Source organism: Pteropus vampyrus, unplaced genomic scaffold, assembly GCF_000151845.1.
Source record: "Pteropus vampyrus isolate Shadow unplaced genomic scaffold, Pvam_2.0 Scaffold46, whole genome shotgun sequence".
Lineage (NCBI taxonomy): Eukaryota > Metazoa > Chordata > Mammalia > Chiroptera > Pteropodidae > Pteropus > Pteropus vampyrus.
In genome coordinates this window covers 6,061,337-6,079,353 of record NW_011888827.1, presented here as the reverse complement: position 1 = coordinate 6,079,353, position 18,017 = coordinate 6,061,337, and the positions used below count along the sequence as shown (strand labels likewise).

At 41.9% G+C, this 18,017-nt stretch overlaps 1 protein-coding gene and 1 pseudogene across 1 annotated transcript; both read left to right on the top strand.

The window, feature by feature from the left end:
* Positions 1–6,722: 6,722 nt before the first annotated feature.
* LOC111739054 lies at positions 6,723–6,844 on the top strand (annotated as a pseudogene).
* A 4,037-nt stretch (positions 6,845–10,881) lies between these two features.
* On the top strand, positions 10,882–12,281 carry ADRB1 (adrenoceptor beta 1). The gene is given in 2 exon segments (XM_011359263.1): positions 10,882–11,740; positions 11,743–12,281. Coding segments are annotated over 2 exon segments (1,398 nt in total).
* The last annotated feature ends 5,736 nt before the right edge of the window (positions 12,282–18,017 follow it).

The following is an 18,017-nucleotide window of genomic DNA, read 5'->3' as shown; positions in this document are numbered from 1 at the left end:
CCGGAAGACTTATTACAAATATAGCATGTATGAGTTACAGGTCATGAAAGAATGTGTATAAGGTGGCAAGCTTTCTTACATAGAGTAACACCTTATTTGGGGTTAAAATGTGTCCCTATCAAAAATATTTGTTAGTGTCCTAACTTCCATTACCTCAGAATGTGACCTCATTTGGAGATACAATCTTTACAAAAGCAATCAAGATGAAATGAGGTCACAATAATATTGTAATAACTATGCGTAGTGCCAGGTGGATACTAGACTAAGCGGGGGATCACTTGGTAAATTATATAAATGTCTAACCACTATGCTGTACACCTGAAACTAACCTGAAATAATATCGAATGTCAACTCTAATTGAAAAATAAATAAATAAAATCTACCTACATACTACATTTTAAAAAAAGATGAAACGAGGTCATTAAAGCAGATCCTAATCCAATATGACTGGTGTCCTTATAAAAAAGGAGAAATTTGGACACACAAATAGGTATGAATGGAGGGAAAGATGGCCATCTACAAGCCCAGGAGAGATGGCTAGCACAGATCCTTTACTCACAGCCCTAGAAGAACCAACTACTCCAGCACTGTTGGAGAATGAATCGTCTGCATGAATTCACTTTCTAATAACGAAAGTATCTCGGAAAACAAGTCCCCAGATTTTCATGCTACCATTTTTTTAAAATAAAAATGTTTCTAAAAGGCACACTCTGTATTCTTAAACTGAGGACAGTGATCATAATCGAAACCTTAGTGATACAGCATAATCATTGACTGGGAGGTACAGAATGCTTTTTCTCTGCAGTAAATGGCATCACTGGTTTCCCTGTTTTCCCTTCTAATGTAAAGTTCCCAGATGTCCCCTCTGCCCCCTATATCATCCTCATTCCTTCACTTTAATCTGCATCTCCTAATTTGTAATGAAAGAATGGAAACGGGACAAACCAGACATTGTAACTGTTTCTGAAATAAAATTAATAGTTTCGAGTTAGGGTCTGAAAGACTCTCTTAGGGAGTAAACCGCACGGACTTGGAAAAACTTCTTTTGTTGTCTACTTCTTTCCTCTCTCTCGGTCAGGCTCTTGTACTCAGGATAACTTAAATGCCGCAAAGCAGGCCACCAGAGAATCTTCAGGCCTTCTTGAGATGAATTTATACCATAAATTCTTGTTATGAATTTATACCATAAGAAGCAGCAGCTTGAATCAATTATAGCTCAGAAATAAGCTTGTCTATTAAGAGCCCGGTGGGGCTTTGTTTTGTCACTGTGGTTTCATTTATTTGGAATATGGTTATACCATAGGGTAGAATGCTCTGGAACGACCTTTCCATGATGTAAAGTTAGTTTGGAAATTCTAATTCCCCAAACGGAACAATAGTCAGATTAAGTGACCACAAAGAATAAACTTGCCTTTGAAACCAAAAAAGAACTTACCAAATTAGATTCTTTACTACATCCTCTCACTTTTAAAAGAACATTTATTCAATTGTTCAATTTCCGCTGATTGGAAGCTGGCTCCTTTGCCACCCTTGGTATTGTACGGCGCGAAGAGTTTTTTCCTCTTCGCCCCCATCTGGATGGAGGTGGTGTTAAAAGAGGAGAGAGAGAGGGAGAGAGAGGAGAAAAAAAAAAAAAAACGGAAGAAAGGCTAATGTTTATTAAGTACTTACGATGAGCCAACCACTGTGCCAAATTAATTATATGTCTTATCTTTATCTCTAAGGTAGTTAGGATTATCATGGTCATGCTCCAGATAACAACACTCTGGTCAACAATGCACTGCATCCACAACGTGGCCCCATAAAATTCCAATAAGTCCTCAGTGCCGTTGATAGGTTCTTGGAAACTTCGACTTTAAGTGAAACGATGGATAATGAAACCAATTTTGCCATACTCTAACTGATACAGACAAGAGTTAAGTTCCTACAGTGTATTTCTGGTCACGAAAACACCATCAAACTTCTAAATTAAGAGCCAAAACACTTCTACTTAAACACTGAAATAAATGTGAGCTATACGTACAATTAAGAAAGATTAATAAAAAGTAAGATAATGATTTTCCAACCTGTTGATTCCAGTTCAGGGTCCTAGGTGGCTGGAGCTTCTCCCGGCAGCTTGGGGCACAAGGCGGGAACCCACCGTGGACAGGCTGCCCTTCCATCACAGGGCACATTTGCACTCACACCCACACTCACTCACACTGGGACAGTTCTGACCCTCTGATTCACCTCACCTGCACATCTTCGGGATGTGGGAGGAAATCCACACCGCCATGGGGAGAACGTGCCTGCTCCACATAGAGAGTGGCCCTGCAGAGAATCTATTTTTATTTTCTCGTTAATGTTATAGATAACATTGAACAAAACAACATCATTCGAGGATCTACTGTATAATGGAGCTAAAAAAAATTCCTATTGCTTAATGATGTCGCAGCTGTTGAACGTTATAGCGCCAGGCATTACTCATGTGTTTGTGATGAGGCTGGTGTAAACCTACTGCATGCTGTCAGTCATATAAAAGTACAGCGCTTACGATTACAGTAATAGGCTATGTGCTCTAGGTGTAAGTGCATTCTATGATGTTCGCACAACGATGAAGTCGCCTAACTATGCATTTCTCAGAACGCATCCTCGGCGTTAAACGATGCATGACTGCTTCTTTTAAAGGATGATGAAACAGAGGCCGAAGTGTTCAAACGACTTGTTCTCAGTGAGTCATCCAACTTCTAACTGGCAGAACCTGGATTTCGACCCAGGCAGTCTGACTCCAGAGCCTGCATTCTTACTCATTATGGCATATAGAAGTAAATGTCAAAACTAATTACTAAAATTAGTGTCATCTTTTGCCATAATTTGGAATTTTGTAATAGAAAAGATCTAAGACAGAAATGCATAGGACAGGGATATTTTCAAAATCTCCCATCAACCCTGCTGTGCTATCAAATCTCAATTGTTATTTTCAAGGTCGATTATGGGTTTTTAAGTTGCTTAATAAATTACTTTTATTCTAAGTCCTCTCCCAGATGAGTACTTACGAAAACTATACATGTGAGTATATATGTATGAGAATTTTTTAAACCAAGATCATTATCCTCAAGACAAGAGCTATGAAAAGGCATATAACCTCTATTAATTAATAATGGCCGGGGGCATGGGGGGAGGGGACGCCAAAAATGCCTGCTTACAGAGTGCTTGGCGGCAGGAGAGAGGAAAGATAGGATGTGGGATGGACATGGTGACACGTCACAGTAAGATCATCACTTTAGACATTTTCAGAATAAGAAAAAAAATATTTTCAGGGCTATGCCAATACCACGTTAGTGCATTTTCCAGGCTTTTCAGAGAGCCTCAAAGCTTACTATGTATATGACTTAATTACCTGGTCTGGAAGAACACGGGTTAGGATGTGGCAATGACAAAAGTGAGCAAGTAGAGCTCACTTTTAAGTTTTCTGCTCCAAAACCCCAAACAGCTTCATGTGGGCTGTTAAATAAAATCTCCAACTTGTCACAACTTTTAGGGCTTTGATTCTCAGTAAGAGTCTTCTGTGAAATATTCTTCCAGTCAGAGATTAAAAAAGCAAAACAAAAAACCAAATTACTTAATTGCTTGGCTTTTCTTTGGTGTTCTTTTGTCTTCAAAGTTAGATTTATGTGGCCCTGTGGGATATTCACACAGAAATGTACTAACAATGAGAATTTCATTTGTGTAGATAAATATTGTTGTTATTCTAGCTCTATCCTATTTATACCACTTAAAAATTAAAATAAACTTTGCATGATAGAAAAAATACAAATAAACTTCACTTGTTCAGAGATAGTTACTTAGAAAATTACTCCATGAGCTGCCCCAAGCCCCCAAATATATCATGAATTAAATTATGCTGGTGAGTGGTAATAGGTGGGCCAAAATCTGTTAAGGATAGGTTCAAGTAATTAAAGATTAGCTCAAGAGGCAGGAAAGTGAACAATTCCCGTTCCTTGAATCACATCTCTCTTTTTATGCTTCTATTTCTTCATATTAAAATGAGAAGGAAAACTCAACCACTTCACCAGTGTGAAAAGTAATTTATGTTTGAAAAAAGTCTGCAAAGAAGCTCGTTGCCCCCTTAACATTTAATTAAGGGATAACGTTCTGGAAACAGAAAGCTATCATAGCTAATAAAGGTCTCTGACAGGTTTCATTCCAGGAGCTGCAAAGCTGAGACATTATGGAAAATAAATGTCATGTCAAAGGTCTGATATTTATTTTCAAAGCAAGAAGCCTGACCACAGTGGTTATCAAAACCAAAGTAGCAGCAATACTGTCTCACCACTGTCTTCAGACTCTGCCCTTCTGAAACCTCTATTGGGTGGGTCTGGATGAGCTTTTCTGCAGTAGGTAAATGATAGAGTAAGTTAACAACAATGATATCTATCCAGCACAAAGAAGTGGAAAACATATGGAAAGAGAAATGCGTTTGGTCTTCTCAAAGCAGTGTGTGAAAAGAAAAAAACGTAAATGATTTGTTCTGTCACCCAGAGGCAGAGCAGACAATCACCTCTTTCCACTGGTTCCTTATGGCAATTCCATTCAGTTGGATGGCCCAGATGCCATCTTCCATGGACGAATGGGAAACATGTCTTCTTTTATTGTAAAGAATCTACTGGGCATAAGCTTTTAAGTGGTTCCTCTATTGCACAGGAATTTGTGAAGTACCAACTACATGGCCAGAATAAATGAGCTAATATGTTTAAATGGTATCAATCCCACTCTTCAGAAACTTAAAACAAGGGCTTGGGGGATTCTTGTTTCTACAAACTCTCCAGCTTTTTAAAACATAATTGTTTTATCTGGAACACAGTAAGACTGTTAAAATAAAACATAGAGTTTTATTTTACATAATTGGCACAGCTTGTTGTCATTACAAACTCTGGACTTGGGCAAACTAAGGGACAACTCTTAGCCAAATGCTTCTCTTGTGTAGTAATAATACTCTTATTGCCGCTAGCACTTGAAGGAAGATTTCAGCTGATGACCAATCAATTATTTTTTTCTTTATACAACTGAATAAAAATAGAATTTTTGAAAGTTGGCTTAAGTTTTATATTGTATTACCTTTTTTTAAGTTCCTAGTTATGGCACTAAATAGTTTGCTTGAGGGGAAAAAAAATCTTTTGTCCGCTGCTGCTATGTCACCACTGATAGACTTTAAAGGAATTTGTTTCAGAGAATCACGTAAAGAAATAATTTTTTAATAAAAAGAATATGATACCTACTAAGGAAGGGTACCAAAATATGGTGGGAGAAATTTTTCTTAAAAAATGATTTGCCAAAGGTCAAAGCTTTTATAGATAGTTCACTGTTACCCAGCCTCTGAGTTATATTAATATCTAGTGTGAGAAAGAAAAGAGTTAAACTGATTAAAGAGAAGCTTATTTAAGTGAATTGACTCTTCTCATGCAATCAAATCCTGACACCTTTCATGGTTTACAATGTCATGATGATTAGGTAAGACAGCAGTTGATGTATTACAAATATATGGTGCTATGTGAGTTTTCAAGAAGCTTTCACATGTTTTATCTCATTTAATTTGGGCACAACCCCGTGAGGGAGCAAATGGCGAGTCCATGCTACAGATGAAGTCCGTGCTGAAGGTCAAACCGAGAAGTGACAAAGCCAGGATGCAAACCTTGATCTTCTGCTTGAACATTTTCCAATGCATCCAAATTTTGAAAAATATTATTATTGGCTCTAGCACTGTTCAATGAACTTGTTAAACACACAAGGAAGAGGAGGAGGCAAAGACGGAGCAAGTGGGAGAGAGGAGAGCTTTTGAATCTTCCAAATAGCCCACACTTCCCTGTGATTATACCACTGTCTTCTGTGCTCATTCTTATCATAATGGATGGAGTTGCTTGTCCTTGTGTAAACTATGGCTGCAAAACCAGTGTATGACCTTAAGTACCAGCTATGGGTACAGGCTGTTCTTTGGTCACTTCGCTCTGAGTGACTGTTTCAGCAGTAGTATTTGCTTTATGTGAAAAGTTGTATGTCTTTACTCAGAAACAGCCACTTGAGCTCTGAGTAACAAATCCTGCCACCAATTATCAGCTGCGAGGCAAATTTTGCTTACTTTCTGATTTGATACACTTATTGGGGCTTTACTTGGAAATTCCTCCCAGATCTCCTTTGGCCTGCCTTCCAGCAGTTGTCCGGGTAGGCTATCCCTTTTATTTTTATCTCATTTTCTAGAAAAGTGAACTCAAGAATGGAAATGTCTTCATCAAGTTCCTGGCTTACAACCATAGTTGGAGTGGATGCCTACTAACTGCTGTGTGGAGCTTTAATTTAACCTAGAACTTGAAACCTGATCCAAGTCATCAGCTATTCTCCCAGGTCAGAAAAGTCTAGATATATAATATGATGCATGAAAGCTAAAACAAATAATAAATAAATGGTCATTCATCTTGAATATTTAATAAATAAATGGTCATTATTTATGAAGATTAAGTAATGCTTTTCATGGATGCGAAACTGCATGGCCCCTTTAGGAAACCTCTTACCTATGTCCCACTTTATTCATTGCTGAGTAGGTATAAACTTATTAATCTCATGAGCCTACCTTATATTTGTAAAGCATTTTTAAATGCTTATATGAAAATATTGACTAGGCTACAAGAATATGAATTATTACTATAAATTCTAAGCATGAGGGAAGATTATAATTCTAAAACCACTCAGTCTACAACCATGCCACCCTGAACAAGCTCAATCCTGTCTGATCTCAGAAGCTAAGCAGGGTCGGGCCTGGTTAGTATTTGGATGGGAGACCCCCAAATAGGAAGACCAGGTGCTGTAGGCATAAAAAATAAAAAAATAAGGGATTGGAAGCTGACAAGTCCTTGCAATCTGTGAGGTCAACCAAGAGTTGCCTCGCCTAAAAAAATAAAATAAAATAAAATAATAAAAACAAAACCACTCAATCATTTCTCATACTAGTAAATATGAAAATATTTTAATAAATTAGACATTAAATATTTATGAATCAAAGTTTAATGTAAATTAATGTTAAGTAAATATTAGTAAACATGGGAGATATAAAAATGTACAGGATAGTCCTGGCTCTCACTGAGTTTACAATCCACATGATAATAAAAGAGAAAAACATATAAACATTAAATAACAATATAACAGACGTCAAAAGGCAAAAATATCATTAATCGACATGTGAAATTCAATGATCAGAATATCTACTGTAGGTAGAGGAAAGAGAAATCCCTTCTGGAAGCAGCGGGCAGAGATGACCGTAAAATGAAAAAGGTATCATCAGCCAGATCTTGAAGGCTGAATCCAGTGAGACAGAGATGGAGGAAGGGATTCTTGGTGGAAGGAACCTAGTAAGAGTACAGGTGTAAAAAAAAAAGGGGGGCGTGGGGGAAAGAGTTTAGATCCAAAAAAAGGAGGAGGGATACAGAACCGCAAGTTAGGGTAACATGGGGAGTTCCAGCACAAGATCGTGCTGGAAAGGCTATTTGGAACTGGACTGTGGCAGTCGTCGAATGCCAAGTTGAGGAGTTAAGGTTCCAGAACAGAAAAGCATCTTGGTCAAAGCAGCATTTTAGAAATGCTAATTTGGCTACAGTCTGCCAAATTAAATGGAGCGGGGAGGACTAGAGGCTGGGAGATCCAAGAGAAGCCATGCCAAGTTCAGGTGTGAAATGATGGTAGTGGGATTGGAAAAGTAGAGGTAGAGGTAGGAAATACTGAGAAAGAAGCTCGGTAGCTCTCAAGTGTGCTGATCAGCGTTTATTGTTGGAGCTTTCTGTTATTTTCTAAAATACTGTCAAATCTGTGGGTTCCTTAGAAGTGATTCATTTTTAACAATTGTAAGTGGGCATGGAGAAATGGAGGAATTATTTGTTTCGAACTTGCAAAATGTAATACCTGTATAAGTGGATATACTGAACCTTTTGTTCTTGATCTTGTATCCTTACCTAAGGACAAAAAGCATTAGCTCAAAAATGCCTAAAAAAAAGTTTCATGAAATGTAGGAATAAAAGGAGATCTGAGAACATTTTGTTGTAAAAGAAGAACTAACTCTAGTTGAATCTGGACTATTCCAAACTTTTCCATCAGTACCACTGAAGGAAAGCCCCACGAATCCTGGGATCCCCTTATGCGTGCAGCCCTCTGGTGGAACTCCTATTAAAATAATCTGGTTTTGAATATTTATGATTCAATGAATTTATTATCCAGAAATTCAGAGAAGCTCAAATGAGCAGGGAAAAAAGTTTCAAGAGAGTTTTTCGACGACTCCCCATACCTGGCATGTTTATACATATAGACACAAATACATGTATGTATACATAATGCCCACAGATACACACATATTTACACTTACAGTAAAGGTATTGGCATCTGGGCCTCTGCACTTAACCTCTACAACCAAGGTCTGGCCTTACTGCCGACAGAAAGGCAATCCCTTCATCCTTCTGGGGCACTTCGGTTTGCCACACACTATCCCAGCAACACCACTTGACAGAAAGATGGCGCCGGATAGAAAGCCTCTTCTCTCTGCATTCCCTACACCTCACCCCCAGCCTAGCACTCAGAATCTCTTTTCTGGGCAGTGTCAAATTCGACTCTTTCAAATCCCTGGGCTATTTTGAGACTGCCCCTTGAGGAGTGGGGAATAGAAAGAAGCCAGAGGGGGAGATGGGTTTGCAGTGACTTGGGGGAAATAAGGCTCTCCTGTGATTACTCTGAACTCAGTTCCCATTCCTCCTTCTTTCTAGCCTTTCTCCTTTCCTTGCTCCCCATCCTCAGCCTCTCCAAGTTAGCAGAAATAGGCTGACAAGTCCCAGGGCAAGAGCGAATAAATAAATCACCCTCCCCAACCCCCTCCGCATCCCTGAAACACTGATTATCAAGCGTGGGCCTAAAGCAAATTGACCTCTGGATTCAAGTAGGAGAAGGTGGTTAAAACTGCTTGATTTTATAAATTGAATAAGCATTGCTTCCACTCTTGACTTGGATTGCTGTGGAAGTCAATCTCTCTGCAAGGTAAGAACGAGTTTGGTCCAGATGCCAGAAAGATGTGTGAGCATTATATAACATTTTCATGCACCCTTACGTGAAGCTGTTTATTTCTGAAGGATTCAATTAAAGGCTTTTAATTTTCAAGGTTGAACTGAGGACCGTACTGTGGCTTAACTTGAGAGGGGGCTTGCAGTCCTGCTCCATTGTCTGTTCGTGGTGGCTATCCTGTCTGTTTGTCCCCACATATAATTTACAGACAGCTGGGCACATGACTCACTAATTTCAAACCAATTCATTTGCCAACTCAAAAACCACTGATGTAATTTTAACTGCTATCTGATTTTAATCCTCTTGAGTATTTACATATTTTCTTCTCTCGTCCCTCCAAAACTAATCCTAGAGTTTTGAGAATCTGGGAACTCAGGCAAAGGAGAAAACCAAGCAGACCAACAAATCTGAAATCTCGATTCATTACATAAGCCAAAATTTAAAGTGCTTTTCGGTTTGTATTGATCCAGCTCAAATTATAAAATAATGTTAGTAATAACACAAAAAATACAGGTGTTTTTACTGAATACGAAAAGCCTGAAATGTAATTAAATGTTCTTTTTCTCCGTGGCGGTGTCATTTACTCTACGTTTAAACATTTGTGTTTCCTTAAGGCACTCTCTTTACAGTATCGACACACACTGTTGCATCATACTCACATATTCATTAGCTGGGAGTGGGGAGTGTGTGTTTTTCCAACTGGTCCTCAGCATTAGCTGTCAGATGCATAAACCTTAGCTTCACTTCTGCAATTACTTCACTGGTACAGCAGAAGTTCCTTGCATGAATAGCGCCCAGAACGTGTTCCTGACAGGTGCGCGGTTTGCTCTAGCAAGGCGCTCTGCTGGAAAGTTTTCTCCAACCACTAATACCCGCTTCTGGTCCCCTGAGCTGGCAGGGCACAGGCTGGCTGAGTCTCCTCTTGACAGGGAAAGGCTTTTACACACACTCCGCTAGGCTGCCGGATCCGAGAAACAATCTCTCAGCCTAACTCCTCTAACCCCAGGGGACAGACTGTCCAAGGCTCTCTGGCGCTTGAACACCGAAGTCTCCTTCCCACGTAAGGAAGAGCGCGCTCCGCTCCGCAGGAAATTGGGGCACTGGAGGCAGGGGGGATGCCAGCAGGGGGGATGGAGCGGGGGACAAAGGAGGGGGCCGCACGCAGGAGGAAAAGGAGGCGCAGAAGGGAGCGGAGCGCAGGAGAGAGTGGGGTCCTCAGGAGCGGCAAGGATGCGGATGGGCGCGGGACGCAGCAAGGAGCTTGCGGGAACAAGGCGCAGGAACTAGCGGGCACAGAAAGGGGCGCATGCACAGGCACCCGCGGGCGCGGGAGAGGCGCTCACTGGGCGATCTGCCCCAGACTCCCCAGAGCAGCTGAACTGCGGGTAGGAGGGGGATGCGGGGAGTTGTTGGAGAGGTGAGGGAACCAGTTAGGGGCGTGCCTTTGCCCGGATTGGCTGCGGGAGCCTGACGCGAGGCCCCGGGGGTTGGCTTGGGGGAGTGGGAGCGGGGTGGGGTGGATGCTGGGTGCCTGGGCTGCAGGCTCAGCACGCTCAGAAACATGCTGAGGTCCCGGCGGCTGTTCCAGCAGCGGCAGCGGCTCCAGCAGCAGCGGCGGTGGCGGCGGCGGCGACAGCGCTCGGCTCCGGCAGGGAAGGCGCCCGGCGCCCATGCCTCCGGCTCTGCGCAGCGGCTGCTCTGACCTGGCCGCGCGACCTTCTTCCGCGCGCCCAGCCGCCCCGACCTCTGGGGTGTTACCCAAACACCGCCCAACCCTGCCACACACCCCGCCCCCGGCCTCCGCACCTCGGCATGGGCGCGGGGGCGCTCGCCCTGGGCGCCTCCGAGCCCTGCAACCTGTCATCTGCCGCGCCGCTCCCCGACGGCGCGGCCACCGCAGCGCGACTGCTGGTGCTCACGTCGCCGCCCGCCTCGCTGCTTACCCCGGCCAGCGAGGGCCCTACGCAGCTGTCGCAGCAGTGGACAGCCGGCATGGGCCTGCTGATGGCGCTCATCGTGCTGCTTATCGTGGCGGGTAACGTGCTGGTGATCGTGGCCATCGCCAAGACACCGCGGCTGCAGACGCTCACCAATCTCTTCATAATGTCCCTGGCCAGCGCCGACCTGGTCATGGGGCTACTGGTGGTGCCGTTCGGGGCCACCATCGTGGTGTGGGGCCGCTGGGAATACGGCTCCTTCTTCTGCGAGCTCTGGACCTCGGTGGACGTCCTCTGTGTGACGGCCAGCATCGAGACCCTGTGTGTCATTGCCCTGGACCGCTACCTCGCCATCACGTCGCCCTTCCGCTACCAGAGCTTGCTGACCCGAGCGCGGGCGCGGGCCCTCGTGTGCACCGTGTGGGCCATCTCAGCCCTGGTGTCCTTCCTGCCCATCCTCATGCACTGGTGGCGGGCCGAGGGCGAGGAGGCGCGCCGCTGCTACAACGACCCCAAGTGCTGCGATTTCGTCACTAACCGGGCCTACGCCATCGCCTCGTCCGTGGTCTCCTTCTACGTGCCTCTGTGCATCATGGCTTTCGTGTACCTGCGGGTGTTTCGCGAGGCCCAGAAGCAGGTGAAGAAGATCGACAGCTGCGAGCGCCGCTTCCTCAGCGGCCCGGCGCGGCCGGCTTCTCCCGCGCCCTCTCCGGAGAGTCCCCGCGCCCCGCCGCCACCCCGCTGGCCAACGGGCGCACCAGCAAGCGGCGGCCCTCGCGCCTCGTGGCCATGCGCGAGCAGAAGGCGCTCAAGACGCTGGGCATCATCATGGGCGTGTTCACGCTAAGCTGGCTGCCCTTGTTCCTGGCCAACGTGGAGAAGGCCTTCCACCGCGACTTGGTGCCGGACCACCTCTTCGTCTTCTTCAACTGGCTGGGCTATGCCAACTCGGCATTCAACCCCATCATTTACTGCCGCAGCCCAGACTTCCGCAAGGCCTTCCAGCACCTGCTCTGCTGTGCGCGCCGGGCCGCCCGCGGGAGCCACGGGGCCACCGGCGACCGGCCGCGCGCCTCGGGCTGCCTGGCGGTGGCCGAGCCGCCGCCGTCGCCCGGGGCCGCCTCCGACGACGACGACGACGACGACGTCGGAACCGAGCCGCCCGCGCGCCTGCTGGAGCCTTGGGCCGGTTGCAACGGCAGGACAGCGGCGGACAGCGACTCCAGCCTGGACGAGCCGAGCCGCCCAGACTGCGCCTCGGAATCCAAGGTGTAGGGCTGGGCACCTCCCCACTTCCTACCCCGAATGCGGGCTCTGCGCGCCCGGAGGAAGAAAGCCCGGGCGCCCCTCAGTGTCTTCCCATGGGGAAAGAGATCTGTGTTCACTCGCAGGTGAACTCAAAGCCCACGAATTTCGTCTGAATCATCCAAGACAAACAGAAAAGCCATGGACCGTTGCACAGAAAAGAAAGTTTGGGGAGGTGTGGGAGAGTGGCTTGCTGATTTTTCTTGGGTTCTTTTTCCTGTTTGTGGTTTGGCCTTCCTTTGTGTGTGCGTATGATGCATCTTTAGACTTTTTTTTTTTTCTCTCTAGGTGGTTTTGACACTTTCTGCAGGGACCGATAGGAGAAGGGAGAAGCATTAGGGGATAAAAGTCTTATCAATTTGGCTTCCATCCCCTTCCTGAGAACAGGAGCAGTCAACCGGAGAGAGAGGGAGAGTGACAGTCTGTCAGGACATGTTTCCTTTTGCTTTCCAGAGAAATTTCATTTTAATTCCTGAGTAATGATTTCTCCTGTTCTTAAAGCAAAAGAAAAGGTTGGATGCAAAAATCACGTTTCAAGAAATTTTAAGTTATTCTTGGAACAAGCCTCACCTTGCTTCCCTGTTGTCGGGCAAGCCTGCTGTCCCCACGCGCCTCGGTGGTCAGGCTGAGGGGTTTCTACCTCACACTGTGCACATTGCACAGCAAGATAGAAAGACTTGTTTATATTAAACAGCTTATTTATGTATCAATATTAGTTGGAAGGACCAGGCGCTGAGCCTCTGTGACATGTGACTGTCCATTGAAGACAGAACAGAAAAATAAAAAGAGAAAAGAGTTCAGATTACTGCACATGTGGATAAAAACAAAAAACAAAACAAAAAAGGAGTGGTTCAAAATGCCATTTTTGCACAGTGTTAGGAATTGTAAAGTCTACAGAAGATGTTACTTGCACAAAAAAATATTTTTTAAGGGGGGTGGGGGAATCTTAAAAGCTAAAAATAAAATTCAGATTCTACTTCTGTTGTCTATTATGTTATTGAGCTAATGGTTTATTGGAAAAATACCTTTTTATACTCTTTTATCATGGTACTGTAACTGTATCCATATTATAAATATAATTATCTTAAGGATTTTTTTATTATTTTTTTATGTCCAAATGCCCACGTTAATCTGCTGGTAAAATTTAGCACTCGTGTGTAAATTCTATTTCCTCCGTGTGTTTTACCAAGTATTTATACTCTGGTGCAACTAACTACTGTGTGAGGAATTGGTTCATGTGCAATAAATACCAATGAAGCACAATCAGGGTTATGTACCGTGTGTCTGTAAGAGGTCAGTGATAATGGAAAAGAGTTTGCCTCGTTCAAAATATAGGCTGGATTTCCCATAGAGCTCTTTTAATAGCTTTTCATGACTCAATAACATAGCAAAATGCCTCTAGACCAAATAAGGCATGCACCTACTAAGAGCTGCAGACTCACCCTAAATTTTCACAGCTGGATTGAAGGTATTCTAGACTACTTGTAGGTGTTTTCAAGATCCCATCTGCTGCGCTTGACTTAAGAAGTGACATTTGGGATTGCGTATCTTCTAAAGAAAAGTGATCGAGCCAGGTAACTCAGCTGCAGCTTTGCACAGAAACACAGGAAAGAAAACTAACTCAAACAATCTGCCTACTTGGAATCCGGTAAGTGGCTTCCACTTTTTGTTTTCCAATAGAAAATCACAGCCTACAAATGATCAGTGTATGCAGATTTCTCCAGTGGCTGTTTAGAATGAAAAATACTTCCATGGTTAAGCAAAAATTTATGAGAGCTTTTAAGTAAATATTTTTTTTCTCTTGTGTAATTAAATAGCATTTCAGCAGAAGTTCTGGGTGGGCAGGTCACAGGTAAAGGCAAATGTGAAAATTTTAAACTTCCTAACAAAATTGACACCCAATGGCTAGGATAGTTTTCATAAAATTAGTTCCTAAGGAAAGTATAGTGTGATTTCATCCTGGGATTAATTCTACATTCTCCAAAATAAGTTGATTTAAGTGTTTATCTTTGTATTTTTAAACACGCTTTTCATTTCATGATGGTGTAGTAAAGAAACCAAAGTGAAGAGTATAAAGTTGAGGCTCATCCTGAGCTTTAACATGAACTAACGACTCTCTACGAAGGAAAATCAATCCTGATTATCATTTTTTTTTTTTTGCAATGGGATATTCTAAAGACCAGGAGACAGTCTTCTGAAAAAGGTCAATTATGTAGACGTTTTAGTGACCAGGAGAAGGTTGTATGAATGGTAGGAGTTTGAACAAAAGCTGCTATGAAGTTTAACCCCTTTCCCCGGGGGGGGGGGGGGGAGAAAGGAGGGGATGGCAAAACTTTTTTAAAAATACAAAGATAAATACTTTTAAAAACCTATTTTGGAGAATGTAGAATCAATGTCAGGATGAAATCTCGCTCTCCTTTTCCCCAGGAACTAAATAAAGTCATTTTTAGCCTCCCTCCCCTCACCAAGGGTATGAAAGACGCATTTTGTTAGGGGTTTTGTTCCTCTTTATTTTAAGTTATACTACATGATTAATAGATTTAATGTATACAGTTTCATGTGAAGAATACTGACGTACCAATTTAATACTACACTTTCCCAGTTTCCCGATCATCTACTCATTTTGTCTAGATAAGTCTTCGCATTTAAATAAAAAGAAATTTTCCCAGCCCAAAACATACATATAGGCCCATCAAACCTTAGGTCTTAAAATTATGAAAGTCTTTTAAATTTTAATAACAAATATATGTAACTTAACTACTTAATAGACAGGTCTAAGCTCTATCATAAATTAGGAGAAACCATTATAACCTTGGGACCAGTTTATATGTATTTGTAGGAAATAGAAAAAGAATTTTCTGTGATCCCTGAGCCCTCTAAGGATTACAAGGGTTCAGAAACAGACTGTGTCCATGATTCCAAATCCCCATGAAAATTACTTGTTGTTGTTTTTGAAGAAGACAGCCATTGATTTATAGTAGAAATGTGGGAAGTTGGGCTGCCCGTTCCAATAGCTAACGCAGTGGGAGGAGAAAACTGCCAGTCCTATTTAATCTGGTAAAATAACGCACAGCAAAAGTTACACGCGTAGGCCAGAGAATACTCAGAAATCAATCTCATGGGTGTCTGTGTAATGAAGCACCAAAGGCATTAACACTAAAATTAAAACAGTGAACTTTGACATGATCAATATTCACTGATTTGCTACCTTGGAAATTATGTTTAGGTTGTACACTGTCAAGTTCTCTAATGTGTAACAAGATATTCCATTATATCTATAAATTCTCCCTCCAATGTAGAAATGTATACTTGGTATAGTATCAAGCTTCGTCACTTGGTGAACTTGCCTATATAAAACTTCCCAAACAGAGTTTAATTTTGATCCATCCTTTCCTTGGAACTGGAATTATTAGTAACTTCTAAGTGGCTATTGTGAAACCTTTCCTTGTTAAGCACATTTTCCTAGCTTATTTTAATTTCACATTTTGTTGAACGTGCTGACTTCCTCTGGCAAAATGTAGAATTGCCAGGCGGAAATTCTGTACCCGAAATATCAAGATGATATTAACATTTAAGTTTTTTTTAGCATGAGCTTTTTAACCAAGGGTCTAAAGGAAAAGTATTCTATTAAGTTTTTGCTGCCATTTGAGAAAGGTTTAAAAAGTTTTTTTTGTTTGTTTTGTTTTGTTTTTAACAAAGTTAGACCTATTAGTTCTTTGGAAAGAAAAAATAAATAAAAACCTTAGCAATAATTCACATTAAACGTGTTGGCACAGATAATTTAGTTTTATTTGTACGTTTCTGGCATAATGTGCTGAGAAATACTAATTCTTTTGACTCTCTGCCAATTTGCTACTAATCAAAATGGAGAAGATATGCACTGTTTGGATTATACCTAAAAATAGTTGTGCTACAGTCACATCAGCAAACGAAATTAAATTAATTTCTCTTTCTTCCCCTTCACACACACCCTCCACATTAGATTTCCATCTAGAATATTGCTCCCGAATCTCATCATTTGTCATTCAGTGTGTCCCCAATTTCATTGCTACATTGTAATAATTTTTAAGCAAATTCCATTGAACCACTTTCTGAGAAATACACCTCTCCTCAAATTCCCTCTTTACCTTGCTCTCATTTAAAGAGTCTCTACTAAATTGTCCTTATCATGTACTCAAAGAGGTACTATTAATAGAGACTTTATGAATTAATTTACCTCATCCATAGTCTTTTTACTGTTTTGTGGGAGGAGGGAGATAGTTTCTGAATCAATGAGATTTAGTTACTTGCTGGAGCAGTTACCAGGCTTCCAAATCCATTTGCTCTAATGACAGACTGGAAAAACGGCAGCTTCCAGAGCTTACTCTATGCTGACACTATTAGAGCATGATCTTTGCAGTTACGTTAGCATTACCCAAGAAAGCATTGCCTACATCCTTTAAATCTTTGCCTTCGCTTGGATGTTGGGCAATGATGGCTCTGAACATATCTCTACCTTCTTCTGTACCTGAAGGCAGTTCTTGTCTTGGACCCACAACACTCACTAGCCCTTCCCTTGAGGACTTCATTTCTTCTTGAATGAACTAGAAACATCTTGAACATCTAGTTCTAGATAAATTTTTTTATAGCAGCATTAATTTCTCATAGTTTCCTAAAGCTCTTATTTTCAACATCTCCAAAGCTTACAATTTCTTTTTTCCTCTCTCCGCATTCTCTTGATCATAGCTGTTAATTAGCAAGATCGCACTGTTTTTTTTTTCCAGTTTGTGACACAGAACTTACTTATGATGCATTTTAAATGTCTTAAGTTTGGGATAGTTCCTGAGAATTTCACTATTGCTCATAATTATGATTAGAAAAAATTTTAAACTATTGTTTGTACTTTTTCTATAAGAGGGCTTCATATTGACTTTAATATTTGGGTTGTGGGTTATCTTAACAGGCTTTATTTTTGTTTCTCTTTATTTTTCGGTTCTTAACTATATGACCTTGTCAGTCTTTCAGTATCCTGATTGCAAAAGGTAACATTAGCTGTTCAACCTTCGACTACTTGTAAATTAGTTTTCCTAGTCGTTATTAGACTAGCTGATTTGTGGGAATTGTGGGTAAAACTCTAGGAGAGCAGAAAACTTATTCAAGCAGATGGCCCAAAGAGTGACTGCTCTGGCTCTAACCATGTTTGCCACTGTGCCCAGTAACCTTGGGGAAGTCAGTTAATTTCCCTGCTACTTGGATTCACTTCACACAAAGCCGGATCAGTAGCCTTTGTAAATCACTCTGAGATGCTCTGATAGAAGTTTATTGCTTTGCAAAGTCTCTAGGTTCCAATACTTCCTCCTTATCATCTTTACCCCTTTCTTACAACTCCACCCACAAAAATCCCTGTTTTTTTTTTTAAGTGAAAAGAACAACCAAAAGTAGCAAAAATATATGTTATATTTCATGCATCTAAACACAGTCCCTTTTTTTATATTTCACTTAAAATTCCACAGAAACCACAACTGAATAAATAAAATAATCTTCTTCCCCAACATCAGATTAAAAAACCTGTTTGCTATGTGCTAAGCAAAAGTGCTCGTTTAATGAGTCTTAACCCACAGCCACTTCGAAAAAAGTCAGTCAATTTAGAAAGTAACTAACTCAACGCTACAATTTTGCACTGAGTTGTAAATGCTAAAAGCCAATATTTAGATTGTTCTCTTTTGG